General features: G+C 35.8%; 1 protein-coding gene across 3 annotated transcripts; it reads left to right on the top strand.

The window, feature by feature from the left end:
- The first annotated feature begins 5,205 nt into the window (after positions 1-5,205).
- Positions 5,206-20,206, top strand: LOC306855699 (WD repeat-containing protein 41-like). Of its 3 annotated transcripts, none has more exons than XM_079394509.1 (13): positions 5,216-5,726; positions 11,488-11,603; positions 12,313-12,361; positions 13,173-13,301; positions 13,375-13,437; positions 13,558-13,669; positions 14,353-14,415; positions 14,667-14,768; positions 14,858-15,033; positions 15,945-16,066; positions 16,155-16,240; positions 17,226-17,362; positions 18,756-20,206. In XM_079394509.1, exons 1-13 carry the CDS (start codon positions 5,679-5,681, stop codon positions 18,894-18,896), a joined length of 1,344 nt encoding a protein of 447 aa, XP_079250635.1. In that variant the 5' UTR covers positions 5,216-5,678; the 3' UTR covers positions 18,897-20,206. The 3 variants fall into 3 exon arrangements, with proteins under 3 accessions (XP_079250637.1, XP_079250635.1, XP_079250636.1); XM_079394510.1 differs by having other exon boundaries at positions 5,398-5,726; positions 11,491-11,603; positions 18,756-19,586; XM_079394511.1 differs by lacking the exon at positions 11,488-11,603 and having other exon boundaries at positions 5,206-5,726; positions 18,756-19,586.
- The last annotated feature ends 633 nt before the right edge of the window (positions 20,207-20,839 follow it).

Genomic DNA, 20,839 nt, shown 5'->3' with positions numbered 1-20,839 from the left:
ATGAAATAAGTAGTAGTTCATACATCCATAATAAAATTTATTGAGCCATTTTACTTATGTTCACTTAAATATATTTTTTAGCTTATAACATAATAATAGAATAGAAAAGGTAGCCTAATAGAAGGGATTTATATAATTCCCAAAGACGCATATTTAATATTGGAATTATTTGCATGAATTTAATTAATTCAGTTTGGTTATTATTATGAAAAAAGTCCAATCTTGTCTTATTGTGGCCCAAATTAGCCTATATGAGGTTTAAAACGATGACATTGCCTGAGCTCTGCAATCATCCTGTCATTGTTTAAAAATCAAGAATCATATTTATAAAATAGAAATGGTTCTACTGTTTGTTTGAACGTGTAATAAGTGAGGAGGCAGGTTGTATTTGTGAGCGCGCGCGTCTAAAAGAGAGATCAGGTCATACGTACGGATGTGCTCCTTGCAAACAGATGCGAGATGATAATACATAAATATTATAATTTGTTTCAGTACCTGCCGGGTTAATTAGTTTGTGGAAATGCGAAGGCCGTTCCTCGTTAGCTAATTTATCACACGATGACCCTCCACAATGCATTGCGCGACAGAGCCGAGCGCCTGCTTACCTCCAATCCATCTCATGCAAATAAATGAAATCAGTCAATAAAGCATCGGAGGGTGAATATAGCTCTCTCTGTCTGGGTTATGAATGAGAACTCATTAATTTTCCAGGCCTAAAATGTGTGCGCGCGCGCGTGTGAGAGAGACTACAGGCATGCAGTTAAGAGAAAGTTGAGGTTACAGGGTTACATGCTAGAATTGAAACATTAAGACATATTAAAAACATGTAGCATAGCTTTGAGAATATATGCGCGTGCAAGTCAGCAAATATTGTCTATAACAGATAAAACATATGAATGCAGACGTGTTGGCTAAGTCTTCTTTCAAGGTGGTTGCAGAAGTCTTGCCTCAATAACAGCACCTAAAATCTGCAGTGCTCTGTTCTCCTTAAATACAATCACATAAATTCAGCAAATCACATATCGAAACAGTAAAACAATGCAAAATTTATCTGTTCTTTAAACCGGAAAAGCCTATACTCTCGCCCTTTCTGAATGTATCCCAAAATGCAGTGTGCTCAACTTGAATTTCCATTTCCAGTGCATGAAATGGACGGAACATCAGTATCAAATTTAATATTTGTTGTCTGTATATATTTTTGTATATTTTATTATTATGTTTTGTTGAACACACACACACACACGACAAAATATTTTTACATATATATATATATATATATATATATATATATATATATATATATATATATAGTCTGCTGCCATGGAAATGTGAAGCAACAAAAATACAGTTGTTTCATCACAGCTGGACACAATAACACACTGCATCCAAAATCTCACACTGTGTAGGTACTACATGTAGTTTGAAACGTCGCAACCATTAAACAAGTATGCACATTCTATATCTACATTCTATCTGTGTCCCAAATGACGCACTATACACTATGCACTTATGCACTATGTACTCAACCATGCAGTGTATGAATTTTATAAGGTTATTTTGTCATTAATAATCAGAGTCTGATAGGCCCTCCCCCTTTGCGACATAATTGAAATTCAAGAAGTGTCCAACATCCCACACTTCATTTTTTTGGTTATTTAAGTGCATCATCCAGATATTTATCAGTGTGAACACATTACTCCCACTATTTATACTACAAAACATCTATAGTAGTGCATTAGCACATGATTCGTGATGCACTTTATGAATATAGGCAATATGACTGAAATACGGACATACTTCCACCAAGTTGCATGACTCTGTAAAGTATCCATTGAATGCGCACTCCAGAATTTCAGCCAAAGTATTAGGTCATCTGGGTACTTTTTTTGCCTACAGTTGTTTTTCGAATACTATTGAATGCAAAATTGTACTGTATAGTTTGTGAAAAAGAGTAGTATGTCCAAATTCGTAGTATTAAAAAAAAACCAGTAGGCAAAAAGATAACACACTACTTCCACCCAAATTCTGAAGTGTGCATTCGATTGACACTTTACTATCCCATGAGGACATGGTAGAGGATTTATGAATTATGAATCGTGATAGTAACAACATGATGGATGTAGTACATTCGAATTTCATTCATACTACCCATATTAATATCGTATAGAGCATATTTTATTTAATGGTCGCACAATATGTTTGCCCACACCAAGATGCTTGTTGTAGGTGGTTGCCAGGGTGTTGCTATGCAGTTGCTATTGAGTTCATGGTTGCTAGAGAATTGCTTGTTGGTTTAAGATGTTGAGCTCATGCTATTTTCAAAAATGCACGTGCAACAGTGATTTAAAGTCTAGATTTGCATCTGCATTTGCTTGGTAGGGGAAAACATACACACTACACACAAATCCCCTGAAGTGTTGCTGTAGTTTGTGTGTGTATAAAGCAGAATTTAGTGTGTGAGTAATACAGGAGGACAGGGTTGTGTGTTGCTCATAAACGAGTTTGTCTTCTCTACTCCGTCTCTGTATGGGAAAGCCTTATTGAACATCACACACATTCCCCCTACAGTTTATAGCTGAAATCAGCACCTTTTAGAATAACCATCTATTCTGTTCTCTCCGGATGGATAGAAGCAGAGAGAGGAGAGGAGAAGAAAGGAGAGAGAGTGTAGGATTGTGTCCTGTTCTCTCTCTGAACTGAGAGCAGTCAATATGTTGAGTCAGAAAATACAGGGTATTTCACTTTTCATGTCTAACATGATGCCAGTATAACGACCAGATGTTGCGTGTTTTATATATTTGTGAACATAAAATTGAATTTTCATAGCAGCATTGTATTGGAATCAGTGTTCTTTTATTTTTCTTTTCCATAAGTTTCTGCAAGTAAATGCCAATTCGAAAGTATTGAGACTTTTGTTTTGTAGGCTACATAAAAATTATATTTTTAATAATAAAACTCGAAAATGTCATGACTTTGTGAAAATGTTCACCCTTCTGTGATAATGCCATTGTAATATTTGCATATTGAATAAAGACCTGTTCAAGGATAACTATAAAGTTAACTATATAGACCTTATGCACCAGAGAAACAAATGTGCAACTATCTTTAGAATGCTGTCGTTGATCTTTGTTTTTGCAGTAGCTCTATAGCTATTTCTGTGGCATTGCTGTCAAAGAGTAATTTGTTTGTGAAGAGGATTTACTTATGTAGAGTTAACGAAAGTTATCATGAGCATTGTAATGTTTGAAGCAGGTATCATAACAAATGTCAGTAAACCTGGAAGATTGTAAAAGGAGCCATTCATAAATCCCTAAGATCTTACCTTCATGCTGTGGAAATACAAACCCGGAAGACAGAAGACAATTTGCTCATTGCTGAAAGGGTCGTGGCTACATGAGATCACACCAACCCACCATGACTTTTTATTTATTAATTTTTTTTTTTAACGGTCTGTCCTTTAAATTCAGGTGGATTCTGATTGGCTGTCAACGTTTTAATCTTTCATCAACTGGAAGAAAAAAGTTATTCTGAAAGTGACTACAGCAATATGGTTCCTCTGTGCATTATAATTATGGTGAGGCCCATTCACACCAAAAACAATAACTATATTCGTGTCCACACCAAGGCAAAGGATAGTTCACGCAAAAATAAAAATTCTGTAATTAATTACTCACCCTTATGTCGTTTCAAACCGGTGAGACCATCTTCAGAACACAAATTAAGTTATTTTTGATGAAATCCGAGGGTCCTTTCTGACCCTCCATAGACAGCAACGCAACTGAAACGTTTAAGGCCCAGAAAGGTTGTTAAAATAGACCATGTGACTTGTGGTTCAACCATAATGTCATGAAGCTAAGAGAATACTTCTTGAATGCACAGCGGATAATGACACGAAGGAGTAGAAATTGTTGAAAAAGTAGTTACTTTTGTTGTCTTTTAGTTCAGAAGTGATTTAAAGGATATTGTTGCTATATGTTCTAATTCTAATAGCTGTGGACTTATCTATTATAATTAGAAAATAATTAAAACTTAGCTATATCTTTCTCGTTACAGTTCTGGTCCTTAGTTGATCTCCTTTATTATTCTTTATGCATACTGAATGTTTTTGCATGTTTTTTTTTCTTAAAACTGTAACAATTTTTGCTGCCTGACAACTTTTGCATTTTCTTAAGTAAATGTAAATTGACTTTTAATGCACACATTTTTCTTTATCCTTACTTTAATTTCTCTTGCATTTTGACTGTTCTGTTGTTTCTTTGCACGTTGTTCAGATAGTTATATCTCCCTCCATCTCCTGCTACCCTCCCCTCTCTCTCTGCCCTTGAGTTTTTCTATTACCTTGTGGAAAGCACCTCGCCTGGCATGACAAGCGCAGCGGATTGACACTAAATCAGAAATCAACGCTAGAGCTCAGCATGAAGGTCACACTAGCTCACACACTCGTCTCTATCTGAGAACACACACAATTCGCTCATCTCTGTGTGTGGGGGGGTCACAGGGGCCCTGTGGGATTTTGAGAGGGGCCACATCTCTGTAAAGTGAGGTGATGGTAATCCTCAAATAATTACTCAGCATTCACACACAGAGTCCATCACTCTCACTCGTTTGAAAACCCTGAGGGAGAGAAAAGGCTTAAAAGTATCACTTTAATCTGTTTACTTGATTATTCAGTAGATGCCATGACATACGGTTACCTTTATACTATACTGTTGCCTTTATGCGTGTGAATAATACATTTGGGAGGAGATCACAGACATTAGTGATTGAATATACTGAATTGAATCCCTGAAGCTGTGGCTAACCTTGTTAGTTTTTCAGTATTACAGTCATGCTCGACCTCAACAGGATTCTCGAGTTGGTGTATACTGACATCTAGCGGTGGCATGATGACCAGCAATAAAATAAAAATGATTATTATTATTATTATTATACATGGTATCACAAATTATTTTGTTGTTATAGATTATTATTACAACAAGAACAACGACAGAACAACAATATATATATGATATAATAATATAAAACAAGTATTTGCTTACAGAAAAAACAAACAAAAAAACACAAGTTTTGTTTTATATGCCGCTTATTTTGTTTTTAGTTTGGGGCTGGTTACGGTACATCTAGAACCCAACCTGCGATAAAAGATAAACTGTAGACTTTTGGTGTTTTTCACTTTGGAAACACTGTGGGTCACGTGTGTCCCTTAGAAGCTTCCGTAGCTAGTCACATGAGTTCGCAGATTGTTTATAGTGAGCAGCTGATTTGAGGCTGTCATATATCAAAGACGAATTTGGCCGAAAATTCTCTCAGAATGATTTTATATGAACATTTCCGATCATCGACGGTCATTTGACTGGTTTATCTGGTCTAACAGAAGTGTTTTTGGGTCTAAAGCAGAACCGGTGCGGAACTGATACATTGTATCAGACGCGTCCTGTCAGTCAAATCTTGCTACAATGTTTCGGTGTGTCACAGATGTAAATGTATTCCAATAGAGATTCAGATGACTGATTTTGTGTTTTAATAAAGACTCTTAACATCAGGAATAGCAACAGAACGCACCGCGCGTCTCAGCCCGCCGGTTTCGCAACATGCAGCTACACTGATTTTTCTGATTTATTTGCACACAAAATTCATTCGTTTGCATGTAAAGTCAGGTGCTTTTTTAAAAGACCAAGATGCTGCGGTGGATTCTGGGAGGTCGGGAGGCGCAGGGAACAGTGGAGGTAAGTACAAATCACAAAATAACTGTTTATGAAGCTGTCTGTGTCATGCATAGTACAGGTACAGCTCAAATTATAATATCATGAAAAAGGTCAATATTTTTTGTCACTCATTTCAGAAAGTGAAACCCATATATGAATGAATGATGCATTTATATAGCGCTTTATTGTATATTGCTGTACACCCAAAGCTCTTTACAATCGTGCGTGTGTGTGTGTGTGTGTGTGTGTGTGTGTGTGTGTGTGTGTGTGTGTGGGGGGGGGGGGGTCTCTCTCCTCAACCACCACCAGTGTGGCCCAGAAAGGTTGTTAAAATAGACCATGTGACTGACTTGTGGTTCAACCATAATGTCATGAAGCTAAGAGAATGCTTCTTGAATGCACAGCGGATAATGTGCATTAATGTAATAATGTAATGTGCATCCACTTGGATGATGCGACGGCAGCCACACTAGGGCCAGTAGAGGGAATTTGGCCAGGACACCAGGGTTACACCCCTACTCTTTACGAAAAGTGCCATGGGATTTTTAATGACCACAGAGAGTCAGGATTTAACATTCTCATCCGAAAGCGAGTTTGCTGGCTAATCAAGCACAGTAACACCATGGTCATTGAACCAGCTTTTGGTATCTTTGGCAGTGTGAGCAGGTGCCAAGTCCTGCTGGAAAATGAAATCAGCATCTCCATAAATCATGAAGTGCTCTAAAATTTCCTGGTAGATGGCTGCGTTGACTGTGGACTTCAGAAAACGCAGTGGACCAACACCAGCATATGACATGGCAGCCCAAATCATCACCGACTGTGGAAACTTCACACTGGACTTCAAGCAACATGGATTCTGTGCCTCTCCACTCTTCCTCCAGACTCTGGGACCTTGATTTCCAAATAAAATGCTAAATTTACTTTCATCTGAAAAGAGGACTTTGGACCACTGAGCAACAGTCCAGTTCTTTTTCTCCTTAGCCCAGGTAAGATTCTGAGGGCATCAATGTTCGTCTTCTGGACCATTGCCAAGTCAGCAGTCTTCCCCATTATTGTGGTTTCAGAGAACAAGAGATACCCAGAATTTATACTGTAGGGATGGTCATTCATTGAAACTCAAATGTAAATATTCTAATATTTTGAGATACTGATTTTTTACTTTCATGAGCTGTAAGCTCTAATCATCAAAATAAAAAAAATAAAAAAAACTTTGAAATGCCTTACTTTACATTTAATGAATCTAAAATATATGAAAGTTTCACTTTTTGAAATAAGTTACAAGAAAAAATGAACTTTTTCACGATATTCAAATTTTTTGAGATGTACCTGCATATTTAACATATTTTATATATATATATATATATATGCTCACTGGCCACTTTATTAGGCACACCTTGCTAGTACTGGGTTGGACCCCCTTTTGCCTTCAGAAGTGCCTTAATTCTTCGTGGCATAGATTCAACAAGGTGTTGGAAATATTTCTCAGAGATTTTGGTCCATATTGACATGATAGCATCACACAGTTGCTGCAGATTTGTCGGCTGCACATCCATGATGCGAATCTCCTGTTCCACCACATCCCAAAGATGCTCTATTGGATTGAGATCTGGTGACTGTGGAGGCCATTTGAGTAAAGTGAACTCATTGTCATGCTCGAGAAACCAGTCTGAGATGATTTGAGCTTTGTGACATGGTGCATTATCCTGCTGGAAGTAGCCATCAGAAGATGGATACACTGTAGTCATAAAGGGATGGACATGGTCAGCAACAATACTCAGGTAGGCTGTGGCTCAAAGTGTGCCAAGAAAATATCCCCCACACCATTACACCACCACCAGCCTGAACCGTTGAGACAAGGCAGGATGGATCCATGCTTTCATGTTCTTTACGCCAAATTCTGACCCTACCATCTGAATGTCGCCGCAGAAATCGAGACTCATCACACCAGGCAACGTTTTTACAATCTTCTATTGTCCAATTTTGGTGAGCCGGTGCGAATTGTAACCTCCGTTTCCTGTTCTTAGCTGACAGGAGCGGCACCCGGTGTGGTCTTCTGCTGCTGTAGCCTATCTGCTTCAGGGTTCGACGTGTTGTGCGTTCAGAGATGGTATTCTGCATACCTTGGTTGTAACGAGTGGTTATTTGAGTTACTGTTGCCTTTCTATCATCTCTAACCAGTCTGCCCATTCTCCTCTTACATCAACAAGGCATTTTCGTCCACACAACTGCCGCTCACTGGATATTTTTTCTTTTTCGGACCATTCTCTGTTAGCCCAAGAGATGGTTGTGCGTGAAAATCCCAGTAGATCAGCAGTTTTTGAAATACTCAGACCAGTCCGTCTGGCACCAACAACCATTCCACATTCAAAGCCACTTAAATCCCCTTTCTTCCCCATTCTGATGCTCGGTTTGAACTTCAGCAAGTCGTCTTCACCACATCTAGATGCCTAAATGCAGTGAGTTGCTGCCATGTGATTGGCTGATTAGCAATTTGTGAAAGTGAAGTGACATACGGCCAAGTTTGGTGACCCATACTCGGAATTCGTGCTCTGCATTTTAACCCATCCAAAGTGCATACACACAGCAGTGAACACACACACCGTGAACAAACACGCGGAGCAGTGGGCAGCCAATTATGCTGCAGCAGAGCAGTTGGGGGTTCGGTGACTTGCTCAAGGGCACCTCAGTCGTGGTATTGAGGGTGGAGAGGGCGCTGTACATTCACTCCCCCCACCTACAATCCCTGCCGGCCCGAGAACCTTTAGATTACGAGTCCAACTCTCTAACCATTAGGCCACGACTTCCCTTTGTCTTACCAAGCAATTGAACAGGTGTACCTAATAAAGTGGCCGGTAAGTGTATATATATGTGTGTGTGTGTGTGTGTGTATGTATGTATATATATATATATATATATATGTATGTATATGTGGGTAGTTGACAAATACAAATTGGACTGTGTGACATAGCAAAAATGTAGAAAATAAAAACTTAACATATAAATAACATGAGAAAAATGTATCTTCATTCTTAGAGTTACAAATAGCATGAGAGGTTTATCTTCAATGTTAGTTTTATTTTTGTTTTTTTTCCATCACATCCTAGATATGTCCACTACCCATGTGTGTGTGTATATATATATATATATATATATATATGCATGCATACACACACGCATGCACACAGGGAAGTGGTGTGTGGCCAAGTATGGTGATCCATACTCGGAATTTGTGCTCTGCATTTAACCCATCCAAGTGTACACACAGTAGTGAACATACACCCGGAGCAGTGGGCAGCCAACCCACGACCTTCAGGTTACAAGTCCAACTCTCTATCCATTAGGCCACGACTGCCCCTTTATTTATTTATATATAAATATATATATATATACACCTGTATATTTAATTAAAAAAAAAATTTAATTATGCGTGTGTTTGTGTATATATATATATATATATGTATGTGTGTTAAATATATTCGTGTGTGTGTGTGTAAAATACCTGGATTACTAAAAATTAAATGTTAATAAATAAAATATATACAGTCATGGCTAAAAATATTGGCACCCTTGGTAAATATGATCAAAGAAGGCTGTGAAAATTAATCTGCATTGTTAATCCTTTTGATCTTTTATTTTAAAAATTCACAAAAATCTAATCTTTCATTGGATAATAATAATTTAAAATGGGGGGAAATATCATTATGAAATGTTTTTCGCTAAAACACATTGGACACAATTATTGGCACCCCTAGAAATTCCACTCCAGGGTGATTATGAACATGAAATTATCCAGCCATGGCTTCCTGTTTCACAGAAATATAAATAGGAGGGAAAACAAAGCCCAAATTCCCTTAATCATCCATCACAATGAGAAAAACCAAAGAATATATTTCTGATGTGCAGCAAAAGATTATTGAGCTTCACAAATTAGTGAAATGGCTTTAAAAAAAAAGAGTTAGAGCAGTGAAAATTCCCATTTCCACCATCAGGGCAATAATTAAGAATTTCCAATCAACATAAAATGTTACAAAACTTCCTGAAAGAGGACGTATGTCTATATCATCCTAATGCACGGTGAGAAGGAGAATTTGAGTCGCTAAAGACTCTCCAAGGACCACAGCTGGAGAATTGAAGAAAATAGTTGAGTCTCGGGGTCAGAAAACCTTTCAAACAGAAAGGTCAGAAACAGTGTCAAACAGCACCTACATCACCACATGTTGTTTGGGAGGGTTTCAAGAAAAATTCTCCTAGCTCATCCAAAAACAAACTCCAGCATATTCAGTTGTCAGACAAGACTGGCACTTCAAATGGGACTGGCTTCTATGGTCAGATGAAACAAAAAAATGAGCTTTTTAGCAGCAAACACTCAAGATGGATTTGGTGAACACAGGGATAAAAAGTACCCCATGTGTACAATGAAATATACTGCTGTATTTTTGATGTTGTGGGCCTATATTTCTGCTGGAGGTCCTGGACATCTTGTTTAGACTCATGGCATCATGGATTCTATCAAATACCAACAGATAAAAAAAATCAACAAATTACTGACTCTGTTAGAAATCTTATAATGGGCCATGTTTGGATCTTCCAACCGGACAATAATCCAAACACAAACCTCAAAAACAACACAAAATGGGACACTGAGCACAAAACCAAGCTTCTGCTGGCCATTCCAGTCCTCTGACCTGAACCCTGTAGAAAATGAGTGAGATGAACTGAAGAGAAGAAGCACAGTCATGGAGCTGTGAATCTGAAGGATCTGGAGTGATTCTGGATGAAGGAATGGCCTCTGATCTCTTGTCAGGTGTTCTCTAACCTCATCAGGCATTATAGGTGAACATTTAGAGCTGTTAAACTGGCAAATGGAGGATTCGAATAAAAGGGTGTCATTAATTGTGGCCAATGTGTATTAGAGAAAAACATTTATTTCAGAATGATATTTACCCCCATTTTAAATTCTTATCCAATGAAAGGTTAGATTTTTGTGTTTTTTTTTTTTTTTTTTTTTTTTTTAAATAAAAGATCAAAAGGATTAACAATGCAGATTAATTTTCATAGCCTTCTTTGCTCATATTTACCAAGGGTGCTGATATTTTTGGTCATGACTGTATATACACTGAAATATGTTTATATATGTAAACATATGTAATAGGGAAAGGTTAGGCTGGACCAGTGTTATTTTAGTCTCGATGTATAATATAGTTTTTGTTAATATTTTGAATTAGATTATATATTTATTTTTTTATTATTATTATTATTTTTTTTTAAAGCTTTTGTGTATATATAATATTATATTTTATCGAAATGTTTATTTTAGGGAAACATTAACGCTAATGTTTGTTTTATTTCAAGTAATGAAAATGGTTTTCTTTTTTATGATTTTAGTTTGTTTAGACTAGTTTTAGGGTTAGAAACATGAGAAAAAGAAAAACAACTGCAGCATTTAAATTAGATTTTTGTTTATGTGTTTAGAAAAATGCCTGGAATAACACATAGCATAAACTTTTATCAGCCATGCATTTTAAAAGTCACAAAAACTCAAAACAGTTTTGTGGTATGACTTATAAGTCCATGTTATTGCAATTATTTACCAATCAACAGCAGATGAGAAGCTGGTTTCAGTGTCCAGTTCTCCTAAAGGCTGGTCGTCTAGTTGCAGGAGTGCAGAGCATGTATCAGAGAGACGGGCTGACGCAGTCCAGCAAACAGCAGTCATTTCAGCACATTCTGAGCTAGATTGAAGCAATGATTCGTTTGTCTATTATATTCTCTCCATGGGCAGAAGAGCGCGGCGCTGTTCACTGGGGAGGAACAGCCCAAAAACTGTTTCACGGAGATGCAGGTGCTGAAAGGACACTTTGACATTGTTCGATTTCTGGTGCAGATTGATGACTTAAGGTAAGCAATCCTCTTCTCCTCTTCTTCTGCCTCTGACCAGTGATTGACAGCTAAGACCAAGTCAGATCCTCTCCAAAAGCAAACTTACAGAGCGTGACGAGAGCTTAATCATCACAGCTTGAGGGAGTTTGGTGTGTGTGTGTGTGCACTTCGACATCCACTTGATAGTGTCCATCAGCTCTGGGCCTGTCCGTATTAACCATGTCTGCATGAAAACATCTGCACTGGAGGCCTTTAAAACGTTCATGTATATACAAACACACAGTGCAGGGCTTATTTTTATTGAAGTGATGGAGAAGAGCATTTGGAAGTTTGTGTGTTATGGCTGGCTGCTCCTGATGATCTCGGTGCAGGAGGAGAGTTTGTGGTGAGGTCAGTGTGCAGAACATCACTGATTGCTTTTAGAGTCCCGAGTCCTGTTTCTCGTCTCCGATCCCTTCCATACTTCCTGTATCTCATCCCTTTATCATAGTTTCATTCTTCTGTTCTTCCTGAGGACCATTCGTTTCTGAGCTCGAGTGGTCAAAGGTCACTACAGAATCATGCGATTGTTAAAATCCAATCAGAGGAGAAGATCTGTCATAGTGCAGATGATGTTATATTTTGCACTTTATGGTTTCTTTTATTTAACCATTAAACTAGGTAATGGAAGTAAAAAAAAGCATCATGCCAGGCTTTACTCAGCATCTGTGTGTTTTGTGATTGGCAGGTTTGCGTCTGCAGGTGACGACGGACTGGTGCTCATATGGAATGTTGAGGTGAGCAGAACATAACTTTATGAATATGCTAATTACATGTTAATGATATCATAAATACATGAAATGGGTCAGAAGTCAGCGTAGTTTATAGGATGCAATTAATCATGATTAATCATTGCCCAGCAGCACTACTAATAATAATACATAATATTTTCTTTGACAAATATTATTTATTAAAATGTATTATAACATTTTTATTTACACAATACTTTTTAGAATATTATTTACACTATATTATAAATATGGAAAAACAAATCAATATTTTATGAGGTCATTTTTGTTTTATAATGTATATGTGAGTTTATTGTGTATAATTTTATTTACACAAACTTTCTATGTATTTATTTGTGCTATTTTATAATTCTATAAAAAAAAGTATATACAATTTTCCTGTAAAGTATGAGCTCAAAATTTTTTTTTTGGTGTTCTAATATTTGTTTTTAAGTATTTATTTTGATATATGCATACTTATATATTTATACATGTAAATGATTGCGTACACATTTACATTATTGTGTGTGTTTTTTTTTTTATCAAGTATTTTGGAGGGGCAATGCCACAAAATATACGCAAAATATCATTTCATAATGTTAAATACTGCATGCTTGATTTCATTTATTTTATATTTTGAAACAGACTATTATGTTCTTATGTAAATGGTTAATTACTACTTTATTAATAACATTCACAAAATGAAAAAAATAGTTAGTTTTAAATGTCCACTGTCATATAACTATATTACATTTATAGCATGACCCCAACACTCAAAATAAATGCAAAACCAGCATTTGTGTGTGTGTTTATGTTTCAGACAGGAGATTGTTTGTTTGAGCTGCGCGGTCACACACAGCAGATCACTGCAATGATGTCATACTCCTTCATCAGAGGAAGAAACGCACACGCCACGCTCATTACCGCATCTTCAGACCGCACGCTCAGTGTATCCTTTACACAAACTTCTGCTGAAGTGTGTGTGTGTTTAGTGTCGATGCTTGTCCTTAATTCAGCAGCAGTTATGGGATCCAGATTCAGGAAACCGAGTGCAGAATATATCTGATCTCCAGTCCTCAGTGAAGGTACAGTATGTGATGCAGCTTGTTTCAGTGCAGATGGTTTGGATTGTGTGTGTAGACAGGTCTGTTCCTCTTTCAGGTGGGTTTTGCGTTTGTGCGCTGATGAATCTGCCTGTTTTTCAGTGTTTGCTGGTGTTGGATCGTTTGGACGTGTGGCTCTCGGGTGGAAATGAACTGTGTGTTTGGAACAGAGACTTTGAGCTGCAGTGTAAAACGGTTCATCACAGCGATGCAGGTACACAATCCAAAACATACACAGATAAATAAATATACGAATGATGTTCATGCAGAGCATATACAACAATAAAAAACATCTGTCCAAGACCAGAAACACACCACTAAACACAAGAGAACATCACTACAACACATGTTGCTAATAGTTTTATAATCTTAAAGGGGCAGTGTGTCATTTCTGCAACATCAAACTACTTTTTTCTCTTCTGCTCATCAAGGCTGCATTTATTTGATCAGAAATACATTAAAAACACTAATATTTTGAAATATTTTTACAATTTAAAATAACTGTTTTCTATTTGAATATATTTTAAAATTGAATATATTCCTGTGATCAAAGCTGAAGTTTCAGCATCATTACTCCAGTCTTCAGTGTTGATCCACGATCCTTCAAAAAACATTCTAATATGCTGCACAAGAAACATTTATTATTATTATGCTAAAAACAGCTCTGCTGCTTAATATTTTTGTGGAAACTGTGGTACAATTTTTTTAGGATTATGCGATGAGTGGAAAGCATTTATTTGAAATAGAAATCTTTTATAACATAATTCATCCTTGCTGAATAAAAGTACTAATAAAAGTACTAAAAAAAAAACGCCGTATCTTACTGACCCCAAACTTTTGAACAGTAGTGTATTTAAAATATATATATTTTAATAAATCATCTGCTTTATTCTGAAGGCATTTCAGCCATGGTGGAGTTACCGAAGAACTTCATTGCAGCTGCCATGGATAAAGAGATCGGTAATAATTTTTCCATAAAACGCATGTTAAAAAATAATGCGATTTTCAACAAATATGAAAAGATTTACACTTACTGGCCTAGCAAAAGCTGTCATGGTCCTCGTAAATCTTAATTTCAAAGCTCTGTTCAGTTAAAAACAAAATGTTAAAAAACATTGTAATGACTTATGTTATTAAAGCTTTTTTTAATATATATATATAAGTTTGCTTGTAGGCAAATGCATGATTTGAAGTTGTTTCTGATGTTCCAGTGATATTTAAGTTGAGCCTGTCTGGATCAGACATTGCGGTTATGGCCATGCGTCATCTAGCTGACCATCGGGACACCATTCATTCTCTCATCAGCATCAACGGTGACACATTGTCTATCACATACACATTGAGATCATTTTCTATTGTGTTGAGTATTGTTGTGTTTAGTGTTGGTGTTTGTTTATCTCAGACGGCTTGTTTGCGAGCGGCTCTCATATCGGTGAGCTCATCATCTGGCATTCAGTGGATTGGACGATCCAGGCGTATGAGCACATTCTGTGGGAGGAGCCGCCGGGAGACAGCCAATCAGATGTCAAACTGAAACAGATCGAGAGATCCATTCAACACATGAGCTCAGATGGAGAGGTAAAAAAATGACCTTCCATTATAAATGATCAAAATTATACACCGACGGTCAAAACTTTGGAATAATTGTTTTTTTATGTTTTTGAAAAAAGTCTCTTCTGCTCACCAAGGCTGTTTATTTGATAAAAATAAAAAGAAGTAATATTTTGAAATATTATTACAATTTGAAATAAGTACTTTCTGTTTTAATATGTTTTGAAATGTAATTTATTTCTGTGATGCAAAGCTGAATTTTCAGCATCATTACTCCAGTCTTCAGTGTCACATGATCCTTCAGAAATCATTCTAATATGCTGATTTGCTGCTCAAGAAATATATTTATTATTAATATTATTATAAATGTTGAAAACTATTTTTGCTTCATATTTTTGTGAAATCTGTAACATTCAAAATGATGGGGTATGTAAAAAATATATTTGTTCAAGGATGCATTTATTGATCAGAAGTGACAAAGACATTTATAAAATTACAAAACATGTTTATTTCCAATAAATGCTGTTCTTATGAATCTTCCATTCATTCATTAATCCTCAAAAAATGTAGCAGAAATATGAAGCAGCACAACTGTTTTCAACATTTATAATAATAAATGTTTCTTGTGCAGCATATTAAAATGATTTCTGAAGGATCATGTGACACTGAAGACTGGAGTAATGATGCTGAAAATTCAGCTTTACATCACAGGAATAAATTACATTTTAAGTAGAAAATGTATTAAGTATATGGAGTATTTTAAATTGTAATAAAATTTCACAATATTACTGTTTTTATTCTATTTTTATTGAAAGCAGAAGAGACCTCTTTCAAAAACTTGAAAAATTGCAATTATTCCAAACTTCTGACTGTTAGTGTATATCGTATAAATGATACATTATAATTATATCTTGCATATTTTCCTTACACTGTCTCAGTATATAGTGGCGGCTGTAGGCAGTGGTCTGTATGTTTTTAATGTGCTGATGAAGAGTGTGGTGGCGTACAGGAAGATCGCCCATGATTCCAATGTCTTACACACCATGCTGCAGGAGGACGGGTATGATACGCATCAACTATCAACCAACTCCTCCAAAACATCCCTGTGAAGCATCTGAGTAAAGCGAAATGTTCTGTTTGTGTTGTAGGCGCCTGATGTCGTGCTCTGAGGACGGTAGTGTAAGGATGTGGGAGTTACAGGACCTCCCCCTGCTCGCTGAACCTGCCTCCTCAGGTGAGCAGGACACAAACACCTCGTTCCAGCCTCTGTTCTTTCCATCCATCCCTTTTATCTCTGAAATACCTTCCTCTCACCCTTTCCTCTTTCCATCACAACCCACATCCTTCCCGCATTCTTGTCCTCTTTCTGAAATTTATCCAGATGTTGCCACATCATCATTTATTTTGCCATCCTGTGTAGAGAGAGAGTGTGTGTGTGTGCGTGTGTGTGTGTGGTTCAGTCCAGCTGCTGTAAAACCATTTCCTACATGACGTCCAAAACAACTACTAATATTTAAATGGACAAAACACAACATGGGATTGTTCCGATGTTCTTTAATTGCCCGTAATACAATTGCTATTAATATTAATTTGTAATAATTTAAGAAGAGGTAATATATTTAAGGATTTTTAAAGTTGTCATTTATTTACTTTAAATATATAAATATAAATTGAATTAATCAAATATAAATTTTAAATATTGTATTTATATTAAAGATTGTAAAATATGTATAGTGTTTGGTGTCTGCAGGATTATTAATGTTTAATTATTTGTAATTATTTTAATATGGAAAGAAGTCTCTTATGGTCATCAAGGCTGTATTTCTTTGATCAGAAATACAGTAAAAACAGTAATATTGTAAAATATTATTACAATTGAAAATAACCGTTTTCTATTTGAATATATTTTGAAATGTAATTTATTCCTATGATGCAAAGTTGAATTTCCAGCATCATTATTTCAGTCTTTAGTATCACATGATCCTTCAGAAATCCCAAGAGATTAGAAAAAGTATAAATTTCTTTAGAAAAAAAAATCTTAATGACCCCAAAGTATTTATTTTTCATACTTTATTTAAAAAAAACTAATTTAAGAAATTTCTGACTGAAAACAAGATGCTTTTTTGGTACTTTAAAAGAGTAAATAAATTATAATTTTATTTGAAATGATCATGAGTTTAATGCATTGTTTTGGGTGATTAATCTGTTTCCTCTTTCAGGTTTTTTTGGGATGTTCGGCACTTTTGGCAGGTCCAGTAAGCAGACAGGCCCTCCTGCCAAAAAAATCCCAGAAGTCCCTGGTCTGCGCTCGTTGGAACTGATCGGCGATCTGATTGGTCACTCTGGGGCTGTGCAGGTATGGTATGAGGATCATGTGACATAAACCCATGGATGCAGATGTTTGAGATTTTTTCAAGTAGTGCTATAGTCTTTTTCTCGACCTAGTTTTATGAACTGGTTTTAGATGAAAGCGTTTGATTTAGTGTGTAGAAACAGTGTGCTATTATTAGGAGACATTGATCCTGGATGAAGCAGAGAATCGTTCTGACCTGCAGTTTAATTAAAGTTTCTGACAGAGTGAAGGATGTGATCTACATACAAGTCAATTTACGCATTGATCATCTGACATGTGCTCTATGTCTCACCAGTACACCCATCACATTAGCATCATGTTATTAAGTCTTATTGCATGTTTTCAATCAGCTTCATGGAGTTTTATTATGGCTTATCTCAGTGTGATTTAGACATGAATATAAAACAGCGAGTTCATTCAAAAAAATAAGTTTTATCAACATTTACCTGTAAAGAAAGAAAGGTGAATAAATGAACAAATTTTTCGCTTTCGGTGAACTCTTATTTTAAGGCACGTACAGTGTCTATTATACATTCCAATCTAGGAGATATGACCTAAAGCTTATTTCATGATACGAGTAATTTAATTTCACAGTCATTTTTGTTTTAAATAATGTTTCAAATATGTCGATTTAGTCAAGAGCACTGAGAGACTTTCTCTATTTTGTTGTTTGATTTGCATGAATGACACAGCGGGAATAGACTGCTGTAACTTTAAGAGCTGCCCGGATCCAATATAATGATACGTGTGTTTTTTCTCAGCTGCTTGCTTTCACTTGAGACCTGCTGTGTTTACGAGGATACTTGCATAAATGGGCATTTTGACACTTAAAAGTGTGTATTTTACTCTTCAAGGCCTATAAAGCAGCAAAAATAACTCCATTCAATATATATATATATCACTGCCTGCAAACGGGAGCCATAAGTTAACTTACAGTAGCTTTTTTTAAACTGTAAAAGACAGGAAGAGAGGGGTGGAGGACAGGAAACGAGGGGAATAGAGACACCATCTAATGACCTACACTTCTATTATTAGTTCTGTGTATAAAGTGTAAGAATGCTGTAGTTCCTGTCGCTGCTAGAGATCGGCTCCAGTAATGCCAAGGTCACAGAGCGCCACATACGACTACTGATAAAACCATTGCCTTGAATCTACTGAGGCAGCAAAACAATGCAGACACTTCAGCTACATAAAATCTAATTTCATGCGCAGTGTTTTAGTGTTGTGTAGATTTTAAATCAGTATTTGAGGTGTAAAATCATTTTATTTTACATGTTAGTTTAGTGCATTATATTCGGGGTGGTTTGGGTAATTCAGACGTCTGCTTTTTCAGGGGTTTTTTTTATTTCTAAAAAGTTTGAGTCAACACAGTAAAGGAGTGTGTGTTGTGTTGCAGATGTTTCTGAGTTTTAAGGAGAAGGGTCTGGTCACCTGCTCCACCGATCACCTGCTCATCATCTGGAAGGATGGAGAGTTACAGTCTCAGCTCCGCAGTCTCGCCGTCTTCCAGAAACTCGAGGAAAACCAGGAACTGTGACCTGATCTTCAAACCCTGTCCCCATCATAATCATCTCTGAAGCTCCGAAGTCTCTCTCATAGCCCAGGGTTCAGGTCATGTTTTAAATACAAACACCCTTCTTTGCCTTACTAACCATCTGCAAAACTTTGTCACATCAGGGTTTTAAATTCACATTGTTTCGGTATGATAAAATTCTTATGATGTTGTGATTTTAATTTGATGGTTTTATGAAATCAGTGTCTTATAGTGAATGTAACGATGTTGTGATTGTGTTTTTGTCATTTTAAAACAGAATTTTTAAAAGTGCAATGATAACACTTTACAATAAAGTCTCATTTGCTATAAATACTGTTGTTCGTTAGTTCACAGTATATAGTTATCTCTAACTAAAACTAAAATTGTAAACAAACATTTTAGTTACTTATGTTAACTGACATATATTTAGTATTGTATTTCAGCTAAAACATCTCATTTTCATTTCGTTTAACTGGATATACTAAAAAGAAATCAAAATGAATAATATGTAACGATATAGTAATAACTTAAGTATTGTTGGTGTTTAATAGTTACCTAATGTTAACAAATGAAACCAAGATAGTAAAGTGTTATCAGTGTGATTCTTGTGTATTTCTTTTAACTGACAAAACTGATCAAAAGACTGATTAAAGCTTGGTGTGTCTGTAAATTAAATCAAAACCACTTTATTGCAAATTTTAATTTTTTGTGTCTCACACAAACACAATGGTTTCAGAGTTAGGAGTGGCGTCTCCAAACGACAGCAGATGTAGAGACAGAAGTAAACAAAGCAAAGACATTTTATGCAACATACAATCAATTTTTTTGTACAAATCCTTCGATGAAACAAACCTGTTAAATGGCATGTGACCATTTTTTCTTTCAGCGATGTATTCTAACCGCCCTTTGATCGTGAGGGTGACGCGTGATGGATGATACTTTGAAAAAAACTCAAATTTTTGAAAAGATTCAAATTTGACTATGGCCTGATCAGTCATGAATTATTACACAAAGGATTTTTTAATACTTTGGGTAGTGGAAAAGTTGTTTTATAACAAATAATGTACAAATAATGGATGGAACATGAGTGCTTCCCATGAGCCTGAGCGATTCTGCCACCTTTACACTGAAGATAGGAAGTCAATTTATATCTGAAATAAGAAGCAGCTGAAATTAAAAACGAACCTAATGGGTCAGACTATAAGATACACTAACCATCTCCAATTAAATGTTCTGGCTCTCAACAGCATTTATGGCAACATATTGACTTCAAATAAAAAATAACTGACTCGTCACTCTTTTTTTATTACTGTAAAAAAAAAGAAAAAAAAGGGACCATAAATCAAATGCAAGCATAACATCAGTAGTGCTTAAATCCACCTAGAAAAATAGTTCCAGCTGAAAAATTGAGACATTTATACTTTTACGGATATAATAATACTATAATTATATTATTATTTTAATATTATAAGCTTTACATTTTTGATTTTCCAAACACTTCTAGTTAAGTAATTTTTAATTATGCTTTTTGTCTTGATGAAAATATTATTTTAATTCAGTCAGTATTTCATTGTCATTCATTAATTTGAATCAGTTTCTAGTGTTTCTAAATGTGAAAACTGTCCTTGATATGAAGACATTAATATATATTACTATTATGGGAGTACTAATACTTTATGCTTTAATTACTCATTATACATGTTTTATATAAATATAAGCTTTCCATTTCTGATTTGAAGTCATCTTGAACTACTTTTAAGTAAACTACTGTAACTACTATATTTGCTTTTTTTTTTTTAAAAAAGAAAAAAGTGGGACGAGTCAAAATTATTTTCTATAGTAATCAACATCATGCTCCAAATACTGTTGATGAAAATTCAACAACCCCCCCCCCCCCCCACCACCACCACCAGTAATTAAATTAACCAACAACCACCAGAACAATC

Source organism: Barbus barbus, assembly GCF_936440315.1.
Source record: "Barbus barbus genome assembly, chromosome: 36".
In the NCBI taxonomy this organism is placed as follows: domain Eukaryota; kingdom Metazoa; phylum Chordata; class Actinopteri; order Cypriniformes; family Cyprinidae; genus Barbus; species Barbus barbus.
This window is presented reverse-complemented; position numbering and strand designations above follow the sequence as displayed.

What these genes read in the sequence shown, in the direction of transcription:
- LOC306855699 (XM_079394509.1), top strand. Translation starts at nt 5,679, where the DNA reads ATGCTGCGGTGGATTCTGGGAGGTCGGGAGGCGCAGGGAACAGTGGAG. An exon ending in CTTCAGACCGCACGCTCAGT is followed by an intron (nt 13,302 to 13,374) that starts GTATCCTTTACA and finishes ATTCAGCAGCAG; the next exon opens with TTATGGGATCCAGATTCAGG. An exon ending in TGCCATGGATAAAGAGATCG is followed by an intron (nt 14,416 to 14,666) that starts GTAATAATTTTT and finishes CTGATGTTCCAG; the next exon opens with TGATATTTAAGTTGAGCCTG.